At 42.7% G+C, this 23,897-nt stretch overlaps 2 protein-coding genes across 2 annotated transcripts in view; both read right to left on the reverse strand.

The window, feature by feature from the left end:
* LOC140483570 (host cell factor 1-like) overlaps window positions 1–13,485 on the reverse strand; it is a 116,026-nt gene extending 102,541 nt beyond the window's left edge. The window contains exon 1 of the mRNA XM_072581786.1: window positions 13,111–13,485. Within this exon, the coding sequence (XP_072437887.1) occupies window positions 13,111–13,420 (310 nt within the window). The 5' untranslated portion in view covers window positions 13,421–13,485. The remainder of the gene's footprint in view (window positions 1–13,110) is intronic.
* Window positions 13,486–18,203: 4,718 nt separating this feature from the next.
* rpn1 (ribophorin I) overlaps window positions 18,204–23,897 on the reverse strand; it is a 30,952-nt gene continuing 25,258 nt past the window's right edge. Inside the window, exons 9-10 of the mRNA XM_072581787.1 lie at window positions 22,353–22,598; window positions 18,204–18,993 (exon numbers count right to left, since the gene is read on the reverse strand). Of these exons, the coding sequence (XP_072437888.1) occupies window positions 18,811–18,993; window positions 22,353–22,598 (429 nt within the window). The 3' untranslated portion in view covers window positions 18,204–18,810. The remainder of the gene's footprint in view (window positions 18,994–22,352; window positions 22,599–23,897) is intronic.

Raw genomic sequence — 23,897 nt, forward strand, 5'->3', positions numbered from 1 at the left:
AGGTTCATTTTCAGACTTTTTGTCACCATACTGGGTAACATCTTCTGTGTGCCTCCAGATGAAGCACTGCTCATGTTTCCTGCTTTCTATTTATATGTTTAGATTTCCTTTCCGCTGGCAACGGCATTTCCTACGGCAACGTCATTTCCGGTTCTTTTTTTCTCAGAGGGTGGTAAATGGAGTCCAAGTCAATGTGTTTGTTGATAGAGTTCCGGTTGGAATGCCATGCTTCTAGGAATTCTTGTGTCTCTCTCTGTTTGGCTTGTCCTATGAGGGATGTGCCATCTCAGTCTTATCTGTATGTCAGGATACTAGTGAGAGAGGGTCCTGTCGTTTTGTGGCTAGTCGATGGTCATATATCCTGGTGGCTGGTTTTCTGTCTGTTTGTCACAGTTCTTGCATGGTATTTTGTAAATGACATGAGTTTTGCTTGTTGTCTGTATAGGGTCTTTCAAGTTCATTAGCTACTGTTTTAGCGTGTTCGTGGGTTTGTGGGTTACCATGATGCAGAGGGGTCGGAGTAGTCTGGCAGTCATTTCAGAGATGTCTTTGAATGGTGGGGAGAGTGGCTAGGGTTTCTGGACGCGTTTTGTCTGCTTGTTTGAGTTTGTTGCTGAGAAAATCAGCGGACTGTGTTCATTAGGTACCAGTTCTTTTTGAATACATTGTATAGATGATTTTTCTCTGCTCTGCATAGTTCCTCTGTGCTGCAGTGTGTGGTGGCTCGTTTAAATAAAGTTCTGGTGCAGCTTCGTCTGTGGATGTTGGGATGATTGCTTCTGTAGTTCAATATTGGGTCTGCAAACCCACCAACACTAAAAGAGCAGCTAATGAACTTGAAAGACCCTTTACAGACAACAAGCAAAACTAATGTCATTTACAAAATACCGTGCAAGAACTGTAACAAACACTACATTGGACAAACAGGCAGAAAACTAGCCACTACTATACATGAACATCAACTAGCCACAAAACAACATGGCCTTCTCGCACTCATACCCTTACATACAGGTAAGGAAGGACGCCACTTCGACTGGGACAACACATCCATCCTAGGACAAGCCAAACAGAGACACGCACGAGAATTCCTGGAAGCATGACATTCCAACCGGAACTCTATCAACAAACACATTGACTTGGACCCCATTTACCACCCCCTGAAAAAAGAACAGGAAATGACATCACCATGGGAAATAATGTCACACAGGAAGTGACACCACAACCCAAGGGAACCCAAACATATAAATAGAAAGCAGGAAACATGAGCAGTGCTTCGTCTGAAGGCTCACTGAAGATGTTACGTAATACAGTGACAACATGTCTGAAAATGAACCTTCCAGCTCAGCGTGCTAACCTACACCCAGAAGGTTCACTCGCTGAGCTACAGATCTTCTCAATACTTGCTAACAGAGCTAAACAATCTTGTAATTCAAGGACCAGATCAAAGCTCTGCAGTCCTACCATATCCAGTTGTGAATGATGTTGGATAATTCCCAAATGGGAGGAGAAGAAACTGCTAAACCCCAGTCTTCAATAATTGCTAAGTCAACATCAGAGCAAAATATATTTGCAACCCCATCTACAGCAAGAGGTACTGACTGGATTAGATTAGATTACTTACAGTGTGGAAACAGGCCCTTCGGCCCAACAAGTCCACACCGCACCCGCCGAAGTGCAACCCACCCATACCCCTACATCTACACCTTACCTAACACTACGGGCAATTTAGCATGGCCAATTCACCTGACCTGCACATCTTTGGAGTGTGGGAGGAAACCCACGCAGACACGGGGAGAACGTGCAAACTCCACACAGAGAGTCGCCTGAGGCGGGAACTGAACCCGGATCTCTGGCGCTGTGAGACAGCAGTGCTAACCACTGTGCCACCGTGCCGCCCAATATCCAGTGTGATCCAGTGTGGCCTCCTCCTGATGTGTCAAGCTTCACAGATGCCACTCTTCAGTGAATTTAACATATTTCTATTTACACTAGCTACAACAAACCATTTACAAGGATGTTGCCAGGGTTGGAGGATTTGAGCTATAGGGAGAAGTTGAATAGGCAAGTCTGTTTTCCCTGGAGCTTTGGGGGCTGAGGGGTGACCATGTAGAGGTTTATATAATCATTAGGGGCATAGATAGGGTAAAAAGACAAAGTCATTCCTCTGGGGTGGGGACACCAGAACTAGAGGGCATAGGTTTACGGTGAGGGGGGGGGGGGGGGAAAGATGTAAAAGAGACCTAAAATGCAACTTTTTCACTCAGAGGGTGGTAAGTATATAGAATGAGTTACCAGAGGAAGTGGTGGAGGCTGGTACAACTGCAACATTTAAAAAGGCATCTGGATAGGTATATGAATAGGAAGGGTTTGGAGGGATATGGGCCTAGTGCTGGCAGATGGGACTAGACGGGGTTGGGATATCTGGTCGGCATGGACACGTTGGACCAAAGGGTCTTTTTCCGTGCTGTACATCTCCATGACAATGACATATTGGCCCTGACAACTTCCTCACTGAAAGAAGTTTATGCACTCTAGAATCAGTTGCAGCTCTAGCCTAGCCATTCCAGTAGAGTGACAACACTAGCATCTACCCAACAATATGGCAAATGGTTCAGATATATCCTGTCCATATTAAGCAGGAAAAATTCCATCCAGCCAATCACTGCAATACATTAATTTATTCTTGATCAACAGTAACACTATCAAGTGACACATACATAGTAATAAGCTACATGTAGATACTTAGCTTGGATTCTGCCTGGGCCACTCAGCTTCTGATTTCGGTAAATTGTCCAGGTGACAATGACCAATAACCACAGAACAAGCTGGACTGCTATTAAAACCCCTGACAGTTTCAACAATAGTCTTCAAGCAAAAAAAAACCTTGATAGCCCTAGACTGTTTGGCCTACAGGTGACACAACTATGTTCTGTTCACGGTTATTCTGAAGTGGCCTTTGCAAGTTAGGGCAGCCAATAAATGGGTCATTGACTTAATGATCCAGAGAAGGAACAACATATAAATCCCTAGTTAAGGAAAGTAGGATACTGAGCTTAAACTATTAAGATAAAAAAAAGTGCATTGCTCTAGTGCTTTTTATAACATCTGGAATCCCCTTAGCACTTTCCAAGCACTGAAATACCTACTGAAGTGCAACAACTGCTGTACTTACACAAATTACAGAACTTAAACAGTGGCAAACAAAGGTGATGTTTAAATCTCTTACATACCAATTTGAAAATGCAATGTGTTTTTGAGGTTTTGGCAGAGGGGTAAAAATTAGACATAGCACTAGGTAGAACCTTCCTGCTCTTCTTTGAAATGGCAATTATAGAAATCTTCACGTCTCTGTGAACAGTGTAATGTCTATTTCTTATTTTGCTGTATGTTTGATTGTGGATTGAAATGGGAAAAGAACACTTTAAAATCTTTTGAAGGATTGTTGCACATTTTAAAAGTCATCTGACACTTAAGTTGTGAGAGTGGGTGGGGAGGAGAGGTCATACAGTGGAGGTAGTGTGCAGAGAAGCTGCAGCCAAGTACAAACAGAGCTAGTTACCAACGACAAGGGTCTTTCACCTGCCAACAACTACGTGATTGCCTCCCAGTGAGCAACTTAGGGATGGGAGTGTTTAGGAGAAGCCATCAGAACTCCATAAGGGGAGCAGCAATTGCTTTTCTCTGCAGTAAAGACAACCTTAAGCTTGAAGAAAGCCAATTTATTTTGCTATCAGTTGTTGTAAGCTTTCGCTTTTAACCAGTAGGCCAGAAGTTTTGTACGTGAACCAGCCAAAAATGTCTGCACTCATGTGCATGTATTTAAGGAAGGAGAATCAGGAAGCAGCATTTACTGACAAGCCAAAAGGACCATATCAGCAAACTATGTGAACAGAAGCCATTCCAACTGCTTCCCCAGTTTCTGTCTCTCTGCCCATCATACTTGCTTTATGTTTCTGATTATGCACTTGTGTACATGCAAGTGTAAGGGGAGCTTGAAAAGCAAGTTAGCGTTTTAACTAGTCAAGATATATGTCAATGGTTCATACGAGTTTCTCTGTAGCTGGAATCTATTTATTTGTAATAAATAATTATTCCTGTCAAGTACACAAACCTGGCCCATGCTTTCAGTCAACCTGGGCCTAAAAGACGGTAAATTGAGGGATTTTGCACACTCTTCAAAATCTTAACAATGACTCCTGAGGTTTGATTTTCAGCACACTCGATTTGAAATGCAGTACCTTCAATAGTGCAGCACTTCTCAACCGAACAGTAGAAGTGTCAGCCTAGATTTCATGTCAAGTCTCTGGGGTTGGGCTTGAACTCAAAAACATCAAGTGTTACTAACAACCATACCATTAATGGTGGTTCAAAAAGTGAAGAATAGGGTATTTGGGATACTTTCCGCTGTCTTTCCCCACCATGTCTCATCCTCTCACCAAACCCTCAGCAAACTGGGGAGGGGACTGCAATCTGAAATTCACACTTCTTCAAAATGATAAGCTGTCATCATTAAAAAAAATACAATTATAATGCAAGAGTAACAAAGTGACTAGAAGAGGAAAAGATGATATTTAGTAAGATGGGGTAAAAGTAAACAGGAGAAGGTGAGAACTGCAGATGCTGGATATCAGAGCTGAAAAATGTGTTGCTGGAAAAGCACAGGTCAGGCAGCATCAAAAGAGCAGGAGAATCGATGTTTCGGGCATAAGCCCTTCTTCAGGAATGAGGAGTTAAAGTAAATAGACAACTTCACAATTTAAAAAGGGCCAGCAAACAGATTTGGGACAGGGTAAACTGATAAAACAACCAGAGATGCAGGGAAGTTTAAAATTGGACTTAAGAACACATTTTAATGTAAACAAAATAACATTGCACCCTGGGTTTTGAAATTGTTCATGGGAGTTATTCGACGCTAAATCACAAGGAGACCGTGCAGCAAGTTAATATAATTACAGTGTTGAAACTTGTACAGGTGAAAATTCTTAGCAATTGCTACGCTGATATTTATAACTGGGGTGGTGGTGGGGGAGGCAAAAAAAAAGCACATGGCAATCTGACAGAGCTGTTACAAGTTAACTTTATATTTCTAGGAGGCTCTGCTGATTGAAGAAAATGTAACTAAAAACAAAATGGTTGGCGTACATATTGGAACTCGTAGTGCAATAATTAAATATTGCCAAAAATGAGATGCAGAAGCTTTTGGTCTTTACTCATCAGGACCAGAACAAGAATGCCAAATTTCAAACAATCACTTGCATCTCAGGGAAACAGAGTGCTGATTAGTTGGCAAGCGAATGATGATAAGCAGAGGTGTTGCCATGGAGAACGTAATGAGGAATGACAGACTCCACAAGCTCCTGGATTTTTTTTTAGAAGTGCAAAGCTTAAATACAATCCTTTTGTTCACAGTCAGCAATCTCATCACTGTGGTACAATTGTTGTGAGCATTCGAATTTTGACATTCTTGCATTTGCTCTGAGGAATACAAGACAAGAGCCTTCAGCAACATTTCTCTTTCAGTCTTGATCTCAAATTTCAAAAGGGTATGACCATAACATGAAAATATCAACATTTCCAGAAAATGCCTGCATTAAGTTCCAAGCATCATTGTCAACAAAAAGACCTATATAGGAATTGCAAGACAACTCGGTGAGAGTCTACTGCCACTGTTTTCAGTTCATTATTGCAATGAAGCAAGCTGAACTCAGCTTGAAAATACACCATCACGCCTCATACTGCGTCATTCCTCTATTGATCATAGGATCTTACCACATAGTGAGTATTCATTCGAAACATAATGCCTGTTTTCTCTATAAAAGAGCCATCCAAGCATCCCTCTTCACTCCTGCTCTTTTCACTTAGTAGGTTTTCCTTATTCAAGGATCTACTGGTTCCCTTCTGAATATTATTAATGAATCTTCTTCCAAAATGCTTTAAATGAAAATGTATTTCAGATCACAACTGCAGTGTAAATACTAATTCTCCCTCAGGTTACCTCTGGCTCTCTTGCCAATTAATTTCTATATTGGCAGGAGTATTTATCACTAGTTCATCCTTCGTCAACACTGCTCATAATTTTGAAATTCTGTCAAATTCTTCCTTAACCTTTTCCTCTCCAGAAAGAGCAAATTAGTTTCTTTGATCTACTCCCTTCCAAAATTGGGGACTGCAGAATTGAATTTAATACTCTGGAGTTAAAAAAAAGTTGCTGGAAAAGCACAGGCAGCATCCGAGGTGCAGAAGAATCGACGATTCAGACACAAGTCCTTCATCAGCAATTGGGCAGGCAGAGGATAAAGGGGCTGAGAAATAAATAGGAGAATGGGGGGGGGGGGGGGGGGGGAAGAAGGTAGTTGGGAAGGTGATAGGTGGATGCAGGTGGGGGGGGGGTGCAATTATGATAGGTGGGAAGGAAGATGCACAGGTGGGACAGGTCAAGAGGGTGGTACTGAGTTGGAGGGTTGGATCTGAGATGAGGTGGGGAGATTTGGAAACTAGTGAAGTTGACGTAGATGACATGTGATTGAAGGGTCCCAAGGTGGAAGATGAGGTGTTCTTCCTCCAGTTGTCAGGTGGCTTGGATTCACCCTAAGCTACAGGGTGGTGAGGTTGTTGAGCGAGTGTGACCAGAGATGTTCCCTGTATGCACCACGAGTTGGTGTTCTGTCCCCCAATATAGAGAAACCACATCAAAAACAACGGACACAGTAAATGAGGATGTGCAGGAAAATCTCTGCCGGGTGTGAAAAGATCCTTTGGGGCCGCGGATGGAGGTGAGGAGGGAGGTGTGGATGCAGGTTTTACACCTCTTGTGGTGGCAAGGGAAGGTACCAGGTGTGAAGAATGAGTTGGTGGGGAACATGGACCTAATGAGGGAGTTACAGAGGAAATGGTCTCTGTGGAACGCAGGTAGAGTAGGGGAAGAAAATATATCTCTGGTGGTGTGGTCTGATTGTCGGTGGTGGAAATGGTGAAGGATATTACGCTCTATCCAGAGATTAGTGGGGCAGAAGGTGAGGACCAGGGGCTCTATCCTTGTTGCTGTTGGAGGGGGAAAAGAGATCGAGGGAAAAGAGATCAAGGGCAGAGATGTGGGAAATGGCACTGGAGGGCATGGCTAATCACATGGGAGGGGAAATTGTAATCCTAGAAATAGGTGGCCAGCTGGGATGTCTGAGTGAAACTGCTCCTCCTGGGAGCAGATACAGTGGAGGCATTGAATGTAAGGGATTGTATGGGAGGTGATGTAGTCCAGGTAGTTGTGGGAGTCAGTGGGTTTGAAATAGTATGAAGCGGTCACAGGAGATGGAGACAGAGAGGTCCAGGAAGGGGACGGAGGTGTCCGGTATGGTCCAGGTTAACTTAAGGTCAGGGAAGGTATTAGTGAAGTTGATGAACTGTTCCATCTCCTCCTGCAAGTTCTGGGCCTCCTCCACCGCCAAATGCAAGCCACCCAATGACTGGAGAAAAAACGCTTCATCTTCCGTCTTGGCATCCTTCAACCATACAGCATCAATGTCGACTTCACTAGTTTCCAAATCTCCCCTTCCACTACCTCATCCCAGATCCAACCCTCCAACAGCTTCTTGACCTGTCCTACCTATCTGCTCCACTCTCCCCAACAACCTATCATAATCATCCCCCACCTATCACCTTCCCAGCTACCTTCACCCATCCCCAACGCCACCCTTCTATTTATCTCTCAGCCCCCTTCCCCGCCCCTCACATTCCTGATGAAGGGCTTACTGCCAAAACATTGACTCTCCAGCTCCTCGGATGCTCCATGACCTGCTGTGCTTTTCCAGCCCCACACGTTTCGACTCTGACTCTCTAGCATCTGCAGCCCTCACTTTCTCTTAGTCTCTGTAACACTCCGGGGGCCTAACCAGTGAATTATAAATGTTCAGTGTAATGTCATCACTTTTGAAGTCTACAAATGAAGCCAAGAATCCCACAGACTAATTTGAAAACCTTATCAACCTGCCTTGCCACTTCCAAACAGCAAGTTGCACTTATAATATAGTTGAACATATCTGAACATACCACAGGGCCTTTGATAAGAGTGCTATCAAAGTTGACATGAGCCATAAAATGATAACTGTTTCTAAAATATCCAACTGGATTCAAAATTGGCTTGATGGTAGGAAACAAGAGGATGGTGGAAGATTGTTTTTTGGACTGGAGACTTGTGATCAGTGTCCCACAGAGATCAGTACTGAGTCCACTTTTGTTTGTCATTTATATAAATTATTTGAAATAGAATATAGGAGGGATGTTGGTAAGTTTAGTAGACAGTGAAGGAGGTTATTTTAAATTACAAGGAGATCTTGAACAACTGGGTCAATGAGCTAAGAGGTGGTGGAGTTTAATTTGGATAAATGTGAGGTATTGCATTTTGGTAAAAGAAACAAGGGCAGGACTTGTACAATTACTGGTCAGGCCCCAAGTAGTACTGTAGAAGAGAGAGAGCTAGAGGTTCAGGTACATAATTATTTGAAATTTGCATCACATATAGACAGGGTAGTTAAGGTGGTGTTTAACACGCTTGTCTTCATTACTCAGATCTTTGAGTATTAAAGTGGGGACATCACGTTGAGCTTGGATAGGACACTAGAGAGGCCTCTTTTGCAGAAGAGTGTGCAGTTTAGGTCATTGTGCTACAGGAAAGATATTATTAAATTTAGAAAATATTTAACAGGATGTTTCTGGTAATGGAGGGCTTGAGTTATAAAAATTTGCTGGATCGGCTGGGATTTCTTTTCATAGGGGGGATTGACTTATGGAGGTTTATAAAATCAGGAGAGGCAAAGATAAGGTGAATAGCAAGGTCACTTTCCCTAGGGTATGGTGGAGATGGTGATGCTACAGAAGAGGAAGGTGATCGTGGTCAAAAAGAATACAGACGCATTACATATGGTCTTGTCCAGCTTCAGAAAGCAATCAAGGACACCAAGAAAAAGAAGGAGAATCAGACCATCCAACCCATCTAGTCTGGTTCACCATTTGATCATGGCTGATGTTTCTCAACCCCATTCTCCTGCCTTCTCCTTGTAACCCTTGATCCCTTTACTAATCAAGAACTCATTTCTTGAAGACACAGAATGACTTGGCCTCCACAGCATTCTACAGTAATGAACTCCACAGATTCACCACCCTCTGGCTGAAGAAATGCCTCATCGCAGTTCTAAAGAGTCATTCCTTCACTCAGAGGCTGTGCCTACTCTCTCTGACTAGCGAAAACATCTTCTCCACATCCATTATGTTCAGGTGTCTCAGTTTACTTCAAGTTACAATGAGATCCCCCTCATCCTTGTAAACTCAAGAGAGCCACTCAACCACTCCTCATGTGACAAGCCCTTTATCCCAGAAATCTTTCTTGTAGGGCTCCTTTGGAACCCTGCAACGTCAGTACATTCTTCCTTAGATGCAGGGACCAAAACTGGTCACGATATTTCAAATGCAGTCTGAGCAGAGCCTTCTATAGTCTCATCAGCATATCCCTGCTCTTGTATTCTAGCTCTCTTGAAATGAATGCTGATATTGCACTTGCTTTAACTGCCAGCTTAAGAAAATCCTGAACAGGAATAAGCTCCAGTTTTCTAAAGCCTTTTCCCCCATTTCGCAAATAATCTACGCTTCTATTCTTCCTACCAAAGTACACAGCCTCTCAATTTCCAACACTTGATTCCATCTTTCACTTCTTTGCCCACTCTCTGAGCCAGTTCAAGTTCTTCTGCAGCCTCCTCCTTATTACAATCTGTTCCCCCAGCTACACTTGTATCATCTGCAAACGTCGCAAAAACGCTGTCAGTCCTTCCTCTAGACCCTTAAATTTATAAGGTGAATAATTGTGGTTCCAACATTGACCCCTGCAGAACTCCTCTCGTCAACGGCTGCCATCATGCAAAAGACCCTTTTATCCCTACTCTCTGCCTTCTGCCAGTCAGCCAATCCTCTATCCATGCCAATACTTTGCCTCTAACACCATATGATGATTGTAATAGTGCGTTTCTTACATGCCTTTTCTATTTCCTGAAATATTTTCTGCTCCACATCCTGACTACTGCTGGGAGACCTACATACAACTCCCATATAGAACATTTTTTCTTTTGCAGCTCCTCAACTCTATGCACACAGATTCTGTGCCTTCCAACTCTATGTCACTACATGCTATCGAAATAAATTTCTTACTAGCAAGGCAACCCCACCCCTTTGCCTGTACTTTTGATGGGACATGTACCCTTGGATAGTTAGTTCTCAGTCCTGATTCCCTTGCAGCCACATCTCTGATGCCCATAATCGTACCCATCAATTTCAATCTGCACTAAAAACTCATTTGCCTTGTTTTGTATGCGGTGTAGATTAAGTACAACACCTTCAGTCCTGTGTTGCCTGTCCCCTTATCTGCTATACTTGAAGTTACATTCCTGAGCTGTTTCAAACTCTCTGCCCTATTACCTGTTCTGGAAACTAATAAGCTCTGCAGAGCCCCCCCTCAACCGCAGCTTTAACTTTCTCCATAATTTTCCAAGCAACTGATCCCACCCATTGTTTAGTTAAGAACCCTATCCACGCAATTCGCCAAGACTCTGGTCCCAGTATATTTCAGATGGAGCCCATTGCATTGGAACTGCTCCCTCTTTCCACAGTAATGGTGCCAAGACATCATGAATTCAAACTGGTTTCTCCCAAGCATTTACCTCTTTAGTAGTTGTCGACCATGTGCCAATTACCTTGTGGTTCAGGTAGTAATCTAGAGATTACAACCTTTTTGGTTCTGCTTTTTAAATTTATTCCCTAGCTACTCATATTAGCTCAGCAGAACCGCTTTCCTGGTCTATTTATATCACTAGAGAGGGATGAAGTCAGCATGGGTATGATATTTACATACACCAACAACAACCCTGTGTTCTGCTACACATCTCTAATTTGGAAAATCTCTAAGAGCAGATTATCACTGCAACTCCACAACCCAAGGAAAGGTCCGGATTAATGCCTTTTCAGCTTTGACAGTTTCAGCATCTTACAACTTGCACAATTTGACTTGGTAGGAAATAAAATTCAGCAAGACTTTTAACTTCTAATCTGGATTCCAGCTTTTAAAACTTCTATGATAAAAGGTTTTTATAATCAAGTGCATTACCTACATATAAGTAGGAGGGAAAGTCAGACACTTGGTAGGAAAGGGTATGTGGGTTTCAGGGAGAAGGGACTGCATAAATTGATCAGAGTAGCTCAAGCCATACAAAATAAATTAACAATTCAAGTTCACTTGTACTGTCATCAATGCCACGATCTTAAAAATGATTCACTTTGGTGTATTACTTTGTGCCGCCAAAGACCCATGTAAACAGTGGTTCATGAAAAACTGCAAATGTTCGTGTAACTTCGAAAGTAAGGATCAATTGGCATGAACTGGGACTATGAGAAATTAATTGCAACTTGCAGTAATAAGCTCTTATTTACAGCACGCTCAGAAGCAATGCAATAATATTTATGTCTGGGAATATTAAGCTAACTATTTAAAAAACATATTTAGACGGTAGCACAGAGGACATGAATTAGCCCATACACAACAACACATCATACAACAGCCCGAATGAGGCAACTTTAAATTGGAAATGAAAAACCAAATCGAGCACTCAACAAAAACCCCTTCAGGAACTGTGGATATCACACCGACTGCAGTAAGCTTAACAAAACCAACCAACCAAATATTCCAAGGCGCGTTAACTATACTGCAATATGAATTTTGGAACTCGCTCAACGAAAACAAAAATCTGAAAACAGTGCGAGATTAATATTGGGGGGGGGGGGGGGAGAATAAAATGATGCATCAGATTTTTTTTAAAAAGGTTCAAAAGGTAAGGAGGATTGGATTTCAAAATTGTGTGTGTGTTATTTCCCGGCTTCCTTTATTGCAGGAGGATGTTGAAATGCCTTTTAAAACCTCCGTGGACACATGATGAAGCGTTAGAAGCTCCTTCCCCTGACAACCGAGCAGAAATGGCGCCCTGTTAGTACACATTACACAGAGAGAGGGGGGGAAAAACACTGGGAAGGGAAATAAAAACAGACTCGGCACAGCAAACATTAACTTTTAAAAAGGTGGTGAGGTCACAAAACGGGGTCGGGTTTCTTTTATTCGTTAAAAAAAACACTGGAGAACCGCCTCGCGCCGAAATAATAACCAGACACTGATCGACCGGGCGCCGCCATGTCGAGTTCCCTTCACAAACGGAACCGGCGGAAAAGAGGGTTTGACATTTCTCAATGATTTAAAATGAACACATCCAACCCCTTAGGCTTCCCGCTACCGTGAAAATACCGAGAATGGGGCAAACAAGAAGGAAAAACCTGTGCAGAGATGTGCAACAAATACCAATTCTCGATTTTGCTGCAATTTTAAATTCACAATATTGCACGGACTGAAAACAAATTGTCGTGTAACAGACACCAAAGCGGGCAGTTTGTTTTCCTTTAGACGAAGCCGGGGGGGGGGGGGGGGGGGGAAAGATACAATTCACGGGATCGCCTCAGGTCGAAATTCGCCGACATTTACCTCAGGATGTGTTTATTAAACACGCGAGAATTTACAGGGAGACGGATATTATTTTCTTCCCAAAAGTAAACACAGTCATAATAATTGTTATTACTTGAGTGTGTGAGGGGGAGAGATTTGGCGCCAAAAGGCGCGCTCCGGACGGTACAGCGGGCGCGCGGCAGCCATTTTGAGGCGGACCCCGGGGGAGGGGCAGAGCGGCAGCGGCTGGATTCAGTCCGCTATCCGGTCTGTGTGCGTGTGTGTGTCTCTCTCTCTCTCTCATATTCTCTCTCTGTATTTTGGTCTCTCTGCCCCTCTCCATCTTCTCACCCTTCCCGCTTTCCTCACCCGTTTCCCTCCCATCACTTCCTTCGCTGCCGCCATTTTGGCAGCGATGGCCCGGCGCGCGCGCGCACTCGCCCCTTCCAAACCCCCCGCCCCTCCTCCTCCTCCCACGTCTGTTGTCCGGAAGGTGGGGGTGGGGAGGGAGAGGAGCTGCTGAAGGCAGACGCGAGTTGCGAGAAGAAAACACATCACGGGCTATATCATCATTTATTTGTATCTACCTGAATTGTAAACGTGCAGCTCGTCCACGATCCCTTCGTTGCCCCCGCCGAAAACAACCATCAGCTCTTTGATAGAGACGGCGCGATGGCCGTGGCGAGGCCGGGGGACCGGCCCGCTCGAGTTGGTTACGCGCTTCCATTTCAGTATGGGAGCCGCCATCTTGGCGCCGCTTTCCCCGAAAAGGCGGCGGGCGAAGAAGAACGGAGCCCGGATGTTGTCAGCGCAGGACCCTTCCCCACTGACAAGACCCACGATCAGGGCTGCCCTAATCGTCCGCCTGCAACACTTCGCCCGGGGAACTACTCCCATAGAATCCTCTGTCCTTATTTCTTTCTTTTCAATTAAAAATAAACATTTTCGTATGAGTTTAAAAGCCTTACTGAGGCAGCGTTCACTTTCTTTTGGCAGGTTCCTTTTTTTTCTCCGCAGGCAAACATTCCGGACAACTAAACAGTGGCGGGGTTGGCACGGTGGAATGCCCGGATGTCACAAAGGACCTCCCCCCACCCCCCAGGGTGGGGTTGGGAGGATTTCTGTCTTTTTTTGGCGGTGGTTGTTGGACTCACGTGGGTGAAAAATAATGTTCTTCTAAATTGTAGATTTTATAAGCCCAGTCATATTGTGAAAATAACACGAATTGAACAATAATTCAGTGACAGGCAATTTCTGCAGACACCGAAAGACAAGTGATGAATCCCCGGATGATCGAAATACCAAATAGGGAAAGACAGCAGGATATATATATATATATATATTTAAAAATCCAAATAATTTAAACAGAAATAAAGTTTTAAAGACGGCTCTACTAAGTACACGTTCCAGTGAAAATATTCCTTGATAGAATAGGCTAATACATTAGCCACCTATAAAAAGGCTGGCCACAAGAAGACCTTAATGTTAATCAAAACATTTATTTAAAATGATTTGGCATTTTAATTTTTTTTAAAAGAAAGATTTATTTATGTGGGAATTTACACAATTTAATACGTAGTAACCAGACAAATGCTTCTTTTGCAATCAGGCGTAGGAGTTAGTCAGCTCATTCTTGGGTCCAGTTGAGACACGATAGAGCAAAGTGTTACTTGGCTGAACTTTACCAGTGGGAATGGTATATATCTGTTCACCGGGGGGAGAAACATAAATACTGGTGTCCGGTGCTAAAATGCTTTAAACTCAGTGAAGTATTTTTCATAATGTAGTTATAATTATAACGAGGCGTGGTCACCAGTTTGAAGGCGGTATGTTCTCTCAAAACGTAATAAATATCCAACACTTGTCCTGAGTTCAAATCGGAATCCAGGAACGAAAACAAAAATCAAAGCTGACACTTCTAGTGATGAGATCAATCAGACGAGGCCCAATCATTTGAATGGACAAAGATCCCAAGGTGCTATATTGAGGAACAGTGCAAATGTTCTTGTCAGCATTTATCCTTCAATCAGCATCAGGAAATTAGTTAGTTGTCACATGCCCCAGGAGTTTACAGAGGGCGATTGGGTTTTGCATCACCAACATTACAGCAGTGACTCCACGTCCAACACTTACTTTGTTTACTAAGCAGTTTGGAATGCATTAGTTGCTAAATGTGATGCCTAATTACAAAGACTTTTCTTTTGAGTATTGTTTTTGTGATGTTTGAATAATAAATATTGGACAGCATGCAAAGAGGAGGAACAATCCTAAACCCACATAGGGACACATCCTTTTAAACACACTCTTATTTGGCACACCAAAGGGAACATGTATATGGAGAACCGCAGGAGATGGGAGTGGTCGTCAATGAATATTTCACTTGTGTTTACCGTGGAGAAAGACATGAAGACTTGGGGAAGTTAACGGTCACATCTTAAGGGCACTCTATGTCACAGTAGAGGTGGTGTTGGACATATTAAATGTATGAAAGTGGATAAATCTCCTGGTCTCCTGACCAGATATATGCAAGAACACTGCAAGAGGCTGGAGAAGGAATTACAGGGGCCCCGGCTGACATTTCTGCACCAGTATTAGACCAGTTGAGGTCCTGGAAGACTGAAGAGTAACAAAAAGGGCTGCAAAGAAAAACCTGGGAACTATAGACCAATGAGCTTAACATCGGTGGTGGGTAAGTTACTTGAGAAGAATCTGAGATATGGGCTGGGTGCTGGCAGGTGGGACTAGATTGGGTTGGGATATCTGGTCGGCATAGATGGGGTGGACTAAAAGATCTGTTTCCATGCTGTACATCTTTATGACTATCAGAAATTGCAGCAGGACCTTGGCCAGCTGGGGAAATGGGCTGAGAAATAGCAAATGGTGTTTAATATCGATAATTGTGAAGTTGTGCATTTTGGAAAGTCAAATCAAAATAGGAGTTTTGTGGTAAATGGTAGGGTCTTAAGGAGCGTAGTGGAAGAGGGACTTTGGAGTTCAGATGCACAGTTCTCTGAAAGTGGAGTCACAGGTAGACAGAGCAGTGAAGGTGGTTTTTGGCACACTGGCTTTCATCAGTCAGGGCATCGAGTATAGAAGTTGGGAAGTTATGTTGCAGTTGTACAGGATGTTGGTGAGGCCACATTTGGAGTATTGTGTTCAGTTTTGATCACTTTGCTATAGGAAGGAAGTTATTAAACCATAAAGAAATTTACAAGGATGTTGCCAGGATTCAATGGTTGAGTTATAAAGAGAAGATATGCAGCTTGGATTCTTTTCTTTAGAGCGTAGGAGACTGAGGGGGGGGATTTTATAGAGGTGCACAAGATCATGAGAGGCATGGATAGGGTGAATGCACAGTCTTTTTCCCAGGATTGGGGAATAGCAGACTAGAGGGCATCAGTTTAAGGTGAGAGGGGAAAGAATAAAAGGCAACCTAGGGTCAACTTTTTTGGTAGTATGCATATGGAATGAGTTACCGGCAGAACTTGTTGAAGTGGGTACATTAACAATATTTAAAGGGCATTTGGATAAATACATCAATAGGAAAGGTTGAGAAGGATATGGGCCAAGTGCAGGGAAATAGAGTTAGTGTAGGTGGATGTTTTGGTTGGTATGGACCAGTTTGAGCCAAAGGCCATGACTCTATAGTACGAGACCAGAGAGGGATTTGAAAACGAGTGATTATGTACCAACTTAGCCCTTTAATTCAGCTTTATCTGGTATGTACACAAACTAGGAAATAATCAAATTTAAATGTCTGACAATTCTGAGCATTAAAAATTCAGGAGCTGGTTCGAATCTTAGGACAACGGATGTGAAAATACTTCAAGGGTTCTCTCTAGTGGTCTAATTGGTAAATGCATCCAGCAGTGAGATCAGAAACACAAGGAATCCATTATTCTCAAGTCAGAAATAAGTTTTGACCCTAAAATGATTAATAAACAAACAAATTTTTATATTTAATTAGTTGCACTACCAAGTATTTTTACTTTCAGAGCAACGGTTTCCTATTTTTCTATCCATAAACGCAGCCTGAACTGCTTAATATATCCAGCACTTTCTGCTTACATTTTAGATTTCCAGCGTCCACAGTATTTTTCACATTTTAAAAATCCATGTGTTATTTTTGGCCTGTACACTGTCACTTTATTAGTTGGGAATATGGCCAAATATGATCAATTAGAAGATGTGGCATAATCAAGAAGCAGTCAGAGGCATTCAATTTCTTACCTGGAAACAGTAGGAATGGAGGTACTTTTCAATCATTTCCAGGTAAAGGTGATAAGTACCTGACGAGTGTTTGATGAAACAGTAAACAGAGTTTCACTCAACCCTAGCCTCTGCCTCCAAGTAACTCGTGTCCCTCCCCCCACCCACACACATACACACACACCAACTCATTCCTTGCAATGTCATCCCGCTCCGCAAACCTCTTACTGCCATCATGGTAGGTCAGAACAATTTAAAGTTAACTGCATTCTTCATTTGTCCCATTTAAATTGACAATTTCAATCGAATAATTCTGCTTATTTTCCAACAGTTTTGGTTCCTGCCAGTTGTCTTCCCAACTGTTATGCTTGTTTTATGCCAGCTATTTGACTGTAGTCATCATCCTGGGAACAATTGAGCCTGGGCTGATTTGTTTTTCTTTGCCAAGGACAGTTACAGCTTCACTTCCAGCAATTAACTGACTTCGTATATAGTGGAACTTGGTAATATAGTAGAACTCTCAGACACTTGATCTTTAGGGAAAACTGCTGCACTTCACACTGGTAGTGAACAGTCATTTTGCTAGATGGCAGTAACTAATCATTTACACTAACTATACACACAAATTACATTGGCTAAGGATTTCGGTTGTGGACTTGTGTGCATCTAATGTCACTGGCAACAATGAGCTAGAGAGAAATCAGCAAAATAAAACAATTTTAACCATCAGTTTTTCAAAGAATAGAAATTCTTGCATTCACCTTGTGCCTTAGGATGTCTTTTGGAGCCAAGCGTTTTTGAATTGTACTTACAAATGTAGGAAACAGCAGGAAATTGTGCACAGCAAGAATCCACAAAAGAAATAGCCAGATCAGCCACGATCAAATGGCACAGCAGACTTGATGGGTTGAATGGTCTAATTCTGCTTCTCTCTCTTATTGGTCTTATGCTTTTTTAAAAAATAGCAGAGATTCTGGTTTCATTAAAATGCCAGAGAATCTAAATGAGTTCAATTGTGAAATGTATCATTTACTATTCTACAATCAGAGGCAAACTGCGAAAGTGAATTGCACATATTCTGCTACCCCAACTCTTTCTGGGTGCTGAGGGCTGCTGGCTGTGGTATTTATGTGCACATACACACATGTACAATCTCCCATGGTAATTGACCATTTGTAGACAGCAAGTACTCAACTGACCATCCATCATGTGTGTTAGATGGTACACCTGCTACCAAATCTAAAATGGACCTCAGCTGATCGTTAAGACACGCACTTCCCTGCAAAAGCTACTTTACAGCTATCAGATATCTCAAATGTTTCTCTCTTCCTCACTTCAAGCAGACTTCTTGATGCATGTGCAGTGTTCTATATGCCTTGAACTATTCCTTCCTACCTCTAACTCAATCCTCCCTCAGATCACCCCAAAGTACAAGAGTGAGAGAAATGGAAAACATCAGAGAGACAGGAAATTTGGTTTTGTTGTACTTTTAATTTTTGCTCCTTCCATTTAAAAAAAATCTAAGTGTTGAAAATTTGTTTTAGACATTGGGTGAGTAGAGTGGGAGAAAGGTATGAGGGTGGAAGCTGAGTTAGGGTGGGAGAGACCATACCCCAAGGAACAGCCTTGCAGAGCTTTGGAAGTTCCACAAAGATTTGCAGTAAAACAAAACAGCCTTTTCTTATCTGTGTTACAAAAATTTTTTAAAAAATCAAACGATTACAGGCTCAGCTCCTCAAATTGCATCTTGCTCCATGCCAACAGCCACCCATATTTTCCCCAGCCCTCCCAACCACTGGTGCCCTTTCCAACACCATGTTCTTTTGGCAGCTGCTATCAACACCTCAAACTAGTCAGGGTCAAGGGGAGCAGAGTGCTTGAGAATTGAAAAGAACCATCTCTCACACATGCCGTAAAAACTTCAATCCCTGAAGCAGTCACTGTCCCTTGACCCATTTATACTTGACTCTTGTTATACATCAAAAGAAAAAGAAACAATTGATTTAATACCATCTGATCTTGCATTTACAGGAGAGGAGGTGATTAATCAAATGCACACAGGGCTTTGTTGATTGCTACTACAAGGTGTCCAGGATAACATCAATCTTGGACACCAGGTCTTGCCGCTTGGAGGACAGCTGTTTGTCGCTGTCTATGTATGCGTCTTTCTTCACTTTGCCAGCCACCAGCCGTTCTGCCTCTTGAGAAGCCTTTAGCGCCAGATCCTTCACCTGGCCATCCAGTTTTTGGATCTCGGCCACCTGTGGAAGAGAATCAGCCAGTGAGCGACGCACAGCCCAAACCTTCCACCTCTCCTGAACAACACCCACTCAACAACACATCATTGCCATCAAGCAAAATGACTGTTCACTACCAGTATGAAGTGAATCAGTTTTCCCTAAAAATCAAGCTCATCCCGCCAGAGTCACCAACACTTGGAATATTGTGTCCAGTTCTGGTTGCCCTATTATAGGAAAGATACGGAGGCTTTGGAGAGGATGCAAAGAAGGTTTACCAGGATGCTGCTGGACTGGAGGGCTTGCCTTATGAGGAGAGGTTGACTAAACTCGGACTTTTGTCACTGGAGAGGAGGAGGAGAGGTGACCTGATCGAGGTATACAAGGTAATGAGAGACTTGGTTGGAGTTAATAGCCAGAGACATTTCCCCAGGGCAGGATTGACTGGTACGAGGGGTTTAAGATATTAGGAGGGAAGTATAGAGGAGACGTCAGAAGTAGGTTCTTTATGCAGGGAGTTGTGAATGCATGGAATGCGTTGCCAGCTGTGGTCGTGGAAACAGAGTCATTAGGGACATTTAAGCGACTGCTGGACATGCACATGGACAGCAGTGAATTGAGGGGTGCGTAGGTTAGGTTATTTTTAGATTAAGAATAATCCTCAGCACAACATCGTGGGCCGAAGGGCCTGTTCTGTGCTGTACTTTTCGATGTTCGATGATAACTACTAATGGAACAAAATACCCCAAGTGGGAACAAAAGGTGGTTCTCATGGAGAAAGGGAGCTCAGAGAAGATGAATGGAGATAGGAGACAATGTGAATTCAAGGTTGAACAGAAGAGAACCATTTAGTAGAGTTTGGCATAATGAACTAGGGAAAGGAAGGAAGGAAGCGACAAGTTCTTACTCTCAGTAAGAGAAGTCCATGAGTTCCTCTCATGTCGATCAGCATACAGAAGGAAGAGGACAGTGTGGTTTTAGGAGTTGGCTTGTATTAAAGAGAAACCAGGATGTACTTCTGCATTCCAGGATGATCCCACTAGTCATCTATAGACCCTTATAGTAACTACAATGTAGGGCGAAACAAACATGAGAAATGTTGGGTGCTTGTAAAAAAAGGCGTGGCGATAATCAGGAGTGACTTCACATATAAACTGGAAAAATCAAAATGTTAACAGTAGCCTGGATGAATGGATCATTGAATGCTTGACAGTGTTCTCAGAGCAGCATATTGTGGGACTAACCAGGGAATAGGTGACATTAGACTTGGTATTATATAATTAGACACATATTATAACATAGCGGTACTTGATGAAATTGCAATTACTAATAAAAAGGCACTGAGCAAAATGATGGAGCTGCAGACTAATAAATTTCTGGGTCCTGACCATAACTTCACCATAGGGTCTTCAAAAAGGTAGATATCAAGGTAAAAGACGCATCGATGTTAATTTTCCAAAATTTGCTTGACTCTGGAAAGGTTCCATTAGACTGGAAAGTAGCAAACTGAATCCCTCTATTCAAGGAGGGAGGGAGACAGAAAACAGGAAACTATGGCCAGTTTTCAGTTAGCTTAATGTCTATTGTAGGGAAGATGTTAGAATTAATATTAAAGAGATTGTGACTGTGCTCCTGGAAAAACTCACAGTAAGTAGGAAGAGTCTGCACGGTTTCCCTGTGGAGGAGAGGGGAAGCCAGTGGACATATTCTACCAGAGTTTCAGAAGGCTTCTAACAAGGTTTCACATAAAAAAAGGATCTTTGCACAGAATAGAAACAAATTGTGTAGAGGATAGAGAGAGAAGTCCCCCATCAACCTGTGCTGGGCCCTCACTTTTTAAATAACTTTACATTAATGACTTAGATAAGCGAAGGCATGATACCGACATTTGCTGGATGACAGGGATAGGTAGGAAGATACATTATGAAGACACAAGATTGCAGTCCAGTATAGATAGGTTGAGTGGGCAAACATCTGACAGAAAGAGAGTATCATGTGTCAATAAGAAAGCAGAGTATTACTAAAATGGAGAATAACCCACTGAAGTTTGATGTGCAAAGCGATCTGTGTGTTCTAATGCATAGTAATTTTTTGTGACTTATGTAAGTACATCAAGTAATTAAGGCTAATGGAATACTATCCTTATTACAGGAGGAATTGAACATTACAGGTAAGAGGTTATAAAGGATATTGGTAAGATCATATCTTGAATACTATGTGTAGTTTTGTCTCTTATGTTTTGGAGGCAGGAAATTAACTAGCTTGATCCCTGGAACAAGCAGATTGTTTCATGAGTAAAGGTTGGACAGACTGATCTTGTTTTCATTAGAGTTTAGAAGAGTTGAAGATGACTTGATTGAAGTACACCAGATCCTGAACAATCTTGACATGGTGATTGTGAAAGGGATGGTTCCTCGTGGGTGAGTTCAGAACCAGAGTGCACTCTCAAAATAGGGGTTTGCCATTTTAGGACAGATGAGAAGAATATTTTCCTCACAGCACTGAGACTCTTTGGAACTCTTTGCCTCAAAGCAGTGGAGGTGGGTCATTAAGTATTTTTAAAGGCAGAGATAGATAGACCTTGCATAACAAAATTCCAAGGTTATCAGTGGGCAAATAGGATTCAAAACATAAACTGGTCAGCAATAACCATTATGAATGGCAGAGTAGGTTTGAGTGGCTGAACAGCCTATCTTATTTGAATATGTTCATATGATCCTGTTAAGAATCATTTTGAATACAGCTAGACTGGAGAATACACAGTGAAAAACTGTCCTCCAAACAAGGGATCCACAGCCTTCGAGAGTGAAAGACAGGATACAAAGTAGATTTCTTTCAATCCCTTGCCTCCCCCAATGAATTCAATGGACTTTAGGATTTAGCTTCAGAAATAATGTGTAGATTGAAAAAAAACATGTTGCTCAGTTTCCTAATAAATCAGCTCATTAAAAACTAGCAGTTACCTGTTTCTGGAGTGTTATGGGACAGCATGGAAAGGGCTTTACTTTCAGGTTAAAAGAGTAGATGTCCCATTCTGTCTTGTTCTGGGTGGGTTTGATGGAGTGTGTTGAGGTAGCTTTACGTTTAGTTGACATCGACTTTAAATGAAGAGTAGAAAAGCTTTGCATATGACCCCACTGTGTCCCTCTCCTGGGAGTGTTTGAATGAGGACTGTGTCGCGGGAGCATTACTTTCAGTTTAAAATAGTAGAGAGGAAAGCTTTACTCTTACCTAACCCTGTACTTTAACTGTCCTAGGAGCATTTGATGGGGACAGCATACAAAAAGCTTTATTTGCAGTTTAAAAGGGGAACCTGGCCTTTAAATGATGGAAGCGTGACTTCAGTAATGTATCCCAGGTTACACTAAGCACAAATCCCTTACCTTCTCAGCCAGATCTGATCCTTCAGCCTTTAGCTTGGATTGCAGGGAGCTTATGTCAGCAGAAAGCCCTCGATGTTCCGTCTCCAGGGTCTTGCGGCCACTGTTCAGTGTGCCAACATCCCTCGACTGCTTGTATTTATTCACAGCTTCTTCAAAATGACGATACAATCCCAGTCTCTTGTTCACCAAAGTCAGAACCTGCTCTGTAATTGATGCCACCTTCATCCTGGCTTCTGCTGCTGGGTCCTGCAAGGGCAAGAGTGTGGAAACAAGTGAGAAATAAAACAAAAGAAAGAAATGTTGCCTGCAATGTTTAAAATAAAAACTGTGTGCTTCAAATTGGCCTGCCTACAATTTAATGTCTCCATAGGCTCTAGAAACGAGGAGGAAGAATATTAAAGAGAACAAAGCTAATTCTGATTCAGCAAGTTTAAGAAAAAGGTGTGGCGATGCAATCTTAGAAATTAACAATACAACCTTTATCATAGTAAATATCCCCAAGACAACTCTCAGGAATGGCAGCAGTTGGAGTGGGAGGAGCGACAGCGAGTACCAGAGACCTGACGGGAAGGTAAATTTGCAGAGCGCCCACTGAGCAGGAGCAGGCACAGGACTGCTGGGTAAGTAAAGCTTTATACTTTGGTGGTTGCTTTACCCGAAACACTACTTAGGTCGTGTCTCCACCTGTCTTCCTCCTCTAACCAAAAAAAGGTTCTGTGCGCCAATTGGTAAGTTGACTGGTTTTTTTTTTACTTTTTAAGTAATTTCGTTGGGAATTTAGAATAGTGTGAATGGAGGTTAGGGCAGTTGAATATTCCTCCTGCAGAATGTGGGAGGTAAGGTTCACCAATAGTGCTCCTGCTGACTGCATCTGCAGGAAGTGCACCCAATTCCAGCTCCTCGAAAACCGCGTTACGGGACTGGAACTGGAACTTTGGATCATTTGGGAGGTGGAGGGGGTTATTGAGAGGAGTTACAGGGAAGTAGTCACACCTAGTAAAACAAGAAGGTAGATGGGTTACTATCAAGGATTTGGAACTGGCAGGCAGTGTAGAGATCCCCTGTGACCATTCCCCTCAACAAGTATACCATTTTGGATACTGTTGGGGGGGGGGGGGGGGGGCAACGACTTACCAGGAGTAAGCAATGGGGCACAAGTCTCTGGCACACAGTCTGTCCCTGTTTCTCAGAAGGGAAGAAGAACAGAGCATTACTCATTAAGGACTCCATAGTAAGGGGGACAAATAGGAGGTTCTGTGGGAACGAGACACTCATGTTTGGTGTATTGCCTCCCAGGTACCAGGGTACGTGATGTTTCTGATTGTGTTTACAGGATCCTTGCAGGGGAGGGGAAGCTGCCCCTAGTCGCGGTCCACATAGACAACAATGACATAGGTAGGAAGAGAGATGCAGATTTAAAGCAGAAATTCAGGGAGCTAAGGTGGAAGCTTAGAGCTAGAATAAACAGAGTTGTTAGCTCTGGTTTGTTGCCATGCCACATGCTAGCAAAGCAAGGAATAGGGAGAGAGAGGAGTTGAACATGTG

The sequence above is a fragment of the Chiloscyllium punctatum genome, chromosome 12, assembly GCF_047496795.1.
Source record: "Chiloscyllium punctatum isolate Juve2018m chromosome 12, sChiPun1.3, whole genome shotgun sequence".
Classification (NCBI taxonomy): Eukaryota; Metazoa; Chordata; class Chondrichthyes; order Orectolobiformes; family Hemiscylliidae; genus Chiloscyllium; species Chiloscyllium punctatum.